Source organism: Protobothrops mucrosquamatus, unplaced genomic scaffold (assembly GCF_001527695.2).
Source record: "Protobothrops mucrosquamatus isolate PMUCROS unplaced genomic scaffold, P.Mucros_1.0 scaffold16549, whole genome shotgun sequence".
Taxonomy (NCBI): Eukaryota; Metazoa; Chordata; class Lepidosauria; order Squamata; family Viperidae; genus Protobothrops; species Protobothrops mucrosquamatus.
In genome coordinates this window covers 1-3906 of record NW_015402314.1, presented here as the reverse complement: position 1 = coordinate 3906, position 3906 = coordinate 1, and the positions used below count along the sequence as shown (strand labels likewise).

The 3906-nt window shown below is 37.5% G+C and overlaps 1 protein-coding gene across 1 annotated transcript; it reads left to right on the top strand.

The window, feature by feature from the left end:
* Positions 1-67: 67 nt before the first annotated feature.
* On the top strand, positions 68-3190 carry LOC107301779 (protein FAM98B-like; the record flags this gene model as incomplete). Its single annotated transcript, XM_015830961.1, has 3 exons — positions 68-120; positions 1565-1713; positions 3056-3190. Coding segments are annotated over exons 1-3 (322 nt in total), but the record flags the coding sequence as incomplete, so codon positions are not given.
* Between the last annotated feature and the right edge of the window lie 716 nt (positions 3191-3906).

Sequence of the window (3906 nt, the reverse complement as noted above, 5' to 3'; positions counted from 1 at the left end):
GGGCGCTTTGTACCGGGAGGCGGGACTGAGATCGCTGCAGTCGCGGGAATGAAGGCGCTGACAGCGTAGTAGAGAGCCCAACATGGAGTGCGTTATTTTGGATGCGCTCGAGTCTTTAGGGTGAGATGGAGGAGGGCCACCAACTCGGGGCAAGGGTGGTGGGGTTCCCGTTTGAATGGAGGCCGTACACCGATGGCACATTCGATCCGGCGGCTAGATAAAGGACCCTGCCTGGCGGTGCAGAAAGGAAGGCTGGAGCGGGCTGGTTGAAAAGTCCTCGCCTCGTTCCAGATTTCCCGCTCGGTTCTCCCACCGGAGGAATCGAATCGAATCGCCTCGTCGTGATTCGTTTTAAAAACCACGCGGGGAGGGAGGGGGAAGGCGATTGTTCCCGCAGTTTTGTTGGAGGCGTTTGTCGTGCGCGTGCCCAAGTTAGATGCAAGCATCTCTCCCCGCCTCTGCGAATCAAAAGACTGGCGGAGAAATCTTTTCAAAATGCGTTGTAGTTATGCAGGTTCTTCTTTTTATATTCTGTATTCGATTCATCCTCTTCGTTGGTGCACAGAGTTTTAATTTTCCTGTAGTTGGCTGCTACAGGCTTGATTGCTAATGTTTACATTGCCTCTGAACATGGCAATTGATCCGTTCAAACGCAGTATTTGCATTTTGCTACGTGATTTAAATTGCTAGAGTATAGAGGGGAAGCGGGCATTTTAAAAGAATAACACCTGTGTACTAGAGTCTTGTGGGAAATTATTTTTAAAAATTGTATGTTGATTGATTGGTTGATTGATTGTCAGTTGACAGTCTGATCCTAAGGATGTATAAATAGTGGGAAAATGGCAGGTTGCTTTCAGTTCAATAACTTCCAAATAATGTGCTTTGTAATACATCATAAGAGATCCAGTTTGGAGTAGTGGTTAGGCATTATGCTAGAAAGGGGGAGACTGTGAGTCCAGTCCTGTTTTAAACATAAAGCCAGATGGTGATCTTGGGCTAGTTACACACTGTCAGCCCTAGGAAAAAGGCAATGGCAAACCAGTTCCAAGAATCTTGCCAAAAAAACCTGCAGATACTAATCCAGCCAGTCACCAGGGGTCAAGATTTGGGTGAAGGTACAGATAAATTAAAATGAATAAATATACCACAACCATATTTTAAACTTTGCTGATTTTGAAAAAGTTAAGTGGGATTGGATCTCATTAGTACTTGGATGGGAAATCCCAGCCCTCTACATTGTAAAAAAAAGTATCCCAGCAGTTGGTCTGTGTGGACAGCCACTTGTCTGAAATGGTATAGGGACCTCCAACGTCCCTTCCACCTCTATTCTGATTGATTGATTGATTGATTGGTCTTCAGGTTTCAAGTCAAGATCAAGAGAGACTTTATTTTTCAGAGGCATGAGGATGCGACATCTTCAAGTTCCTTGTATTTATATCATTCTCTTATGAGAAGTTGTAGTAAGAAAAAATAAACTTGCTATTGATACCAAGATGAAAATTTGAATATACATATGTGTGTGTATATTTGATTTATATGTGTTGAATTTTGTATTTTTCTCTAGATATAAAGGTCCTCTTCTGGATGAAGATGCTCTTAATAAAGCAACAGAATGTGGGCTGGCTTCCCAAGATTTCTGTGAGCTTTGTGTTTGGCTAAGTTCCAGAATACAGCCATTGTGTAATCTGGAAGAAAGCATCTCTTCAACAGCTGGTATTTCTTACCTGATTTTTATTTGAAACTGTTGGAAATACAGTTCCATACTGTATGGGAAATAAAGAGTCATACATTGAAATTAAACCATTATAATGTCATTTACTCTCACTTCCATGTTTTAAAGTGACATTGCAATGGAAGTTTTTGTGATTTTTTACATTCAGCTTTACCTTTAACATGACACTGAATTGTTGAGCAACCCACTTTTTCTTGCAAACAGAATAATGATGGCTTTCTTGTACAATTATAGGAGTACTTTTTTATTGCTGCATTTACCTTCTACTGATTTGTAGATTAGTTAGCAACTTTAATTGGTTAAAGAAGCAAATTAGTAGTAAGCAAGGAACCCATAATCCAACAATTCATTCTTATTTTTATATCTTATTAAATTATAGTTGCAATAGTTTGCAACTGCAAACCAGTTTCCAACTGATTTAGTAAATTAAAAACAAATCATGGTTAATTTTATTCCACTAATTTGATGTGACTGCAGTCTTGCATTATATTTAGCTCAAAGAAATATCAACATGGTTTAATAGTGTGAATCCAATAATGAGATACCAAGTACAGAGATGATGGCCTTTGCTGCTGATGTCTGTAGACATTTTTTGATAGTTCAGTTTTTAACATTCAAGTACACACAGGAAAGGATTGCCAATTGATTATTTCCTTGTTGTTCTAAAGGCTAAAACTAAGCAGCAGTGTGGTTGAGTAAATTCCCCCAAATGTTTATCAGTTCCAAAAGAGGTGATGCCTGCCTGCCACTGGAATACTGTGTTATGCAAATACAGTTTATAACAGTTTACATGTTGATTATTATTGATATTCTCTAGAAATGGCCTTGTGTGCTTCTAACTTTTTAGCTCTTTCCATGGTTTATAATTTGTGACTTGTTCTGTTCACAGTATTCTTAAAACTGGTCCATGAATTTAAATGACAGCATTTTCTCTTTGTTCTAATGAAAGACAAGAAGGCCCAACTAAATTAAGTTTAAATTGTATCAGTTTTATTTATTTGTCTGTAGCACAAGCCAGTATAAACATGATTGCATGATTGATATTTTTTACATATTTTTTGTGGATTGACTTTTCCTGAGGATGAAGGTTTAATGCATACTAATAGGATATACATAAACACACACATACACAAGTTGCACCTTAATACATTCCATCGCAAATAAAGCAAATAATTCATTACTGTCCAAAGGACATAGTTGCAGAATGATGCTTACTCAAAGCCCTTAAAAGACTACTGACTCTGGATTTTTTTTATAATTGTGCCTAAAATGGTAATGGAGTTGAAGATATATAATACTCTCTTAACTTTTTTTTTTTTTTAGGTGGTGAAGATGTTGAAAGTTTACAACTAGAAATGAGTGGCTTTTTAAAAGAATTGGCTTGTCCATATTCCACACTTGTGTCTGGAGAAATTAAAGACCGGTTAAAAAAGAAAGAAGATTGTGTTAAAGTCTTGTGTAAGTTAATAGAGTGTTCCTTGCTGCAATTTTATATCTGCTTGCTTTGTTTCCTGATTTTTTCCAGAAAAGAAAGAAATCTACTTTTTCTGAAAATTGCATCATAGAAGATTTGATACCAAGCATACAGAATAAAGGGCCATTAAGCAGGAGATAAGATTTTTATATACTTATTTAATCAACTAATATAGCTGCCAGTCTCACAAACGACTCTGAGCAGCTCACATTATTAAAAAAGTAAAGAATAATTTTAAAAATAAAAACGTTTCAATACTCAGCAGTTGAGAAAACAGTAACAATTAATATACTTAGGACATAGCTGCTTTATACATTTATAGCCCTAGATCTGAGCCAAGTACCAGGTTTTTTTTGAAAGGCCAGCAGGGAGTGGACGAATCTGATCTTGGGGAAGGGGGTGTAGGCACTACGTCAGAAAAGGTTTGACTTCTGAGTCCTGCCAGCTACCCTTCCTTAGATAATGAGATTTGGAATATCCTGCCAGACTGGACAGGATCGACTGAAACAACTGAGGAATGCATGGAGGATGTCTGCCTACTATGTTATTAGAATTTGATTAGTAGTATGTTCATTCCTATTGCTAAATTCCGCTAAGTTGCCAAGAACAGTCTGATTCATGATAACCAAGTGATGGTGGATGAATGTATTGGTATTAATCCATTAATATTTTTTCTCTAAAGGAAATAATGGTTGCTCTA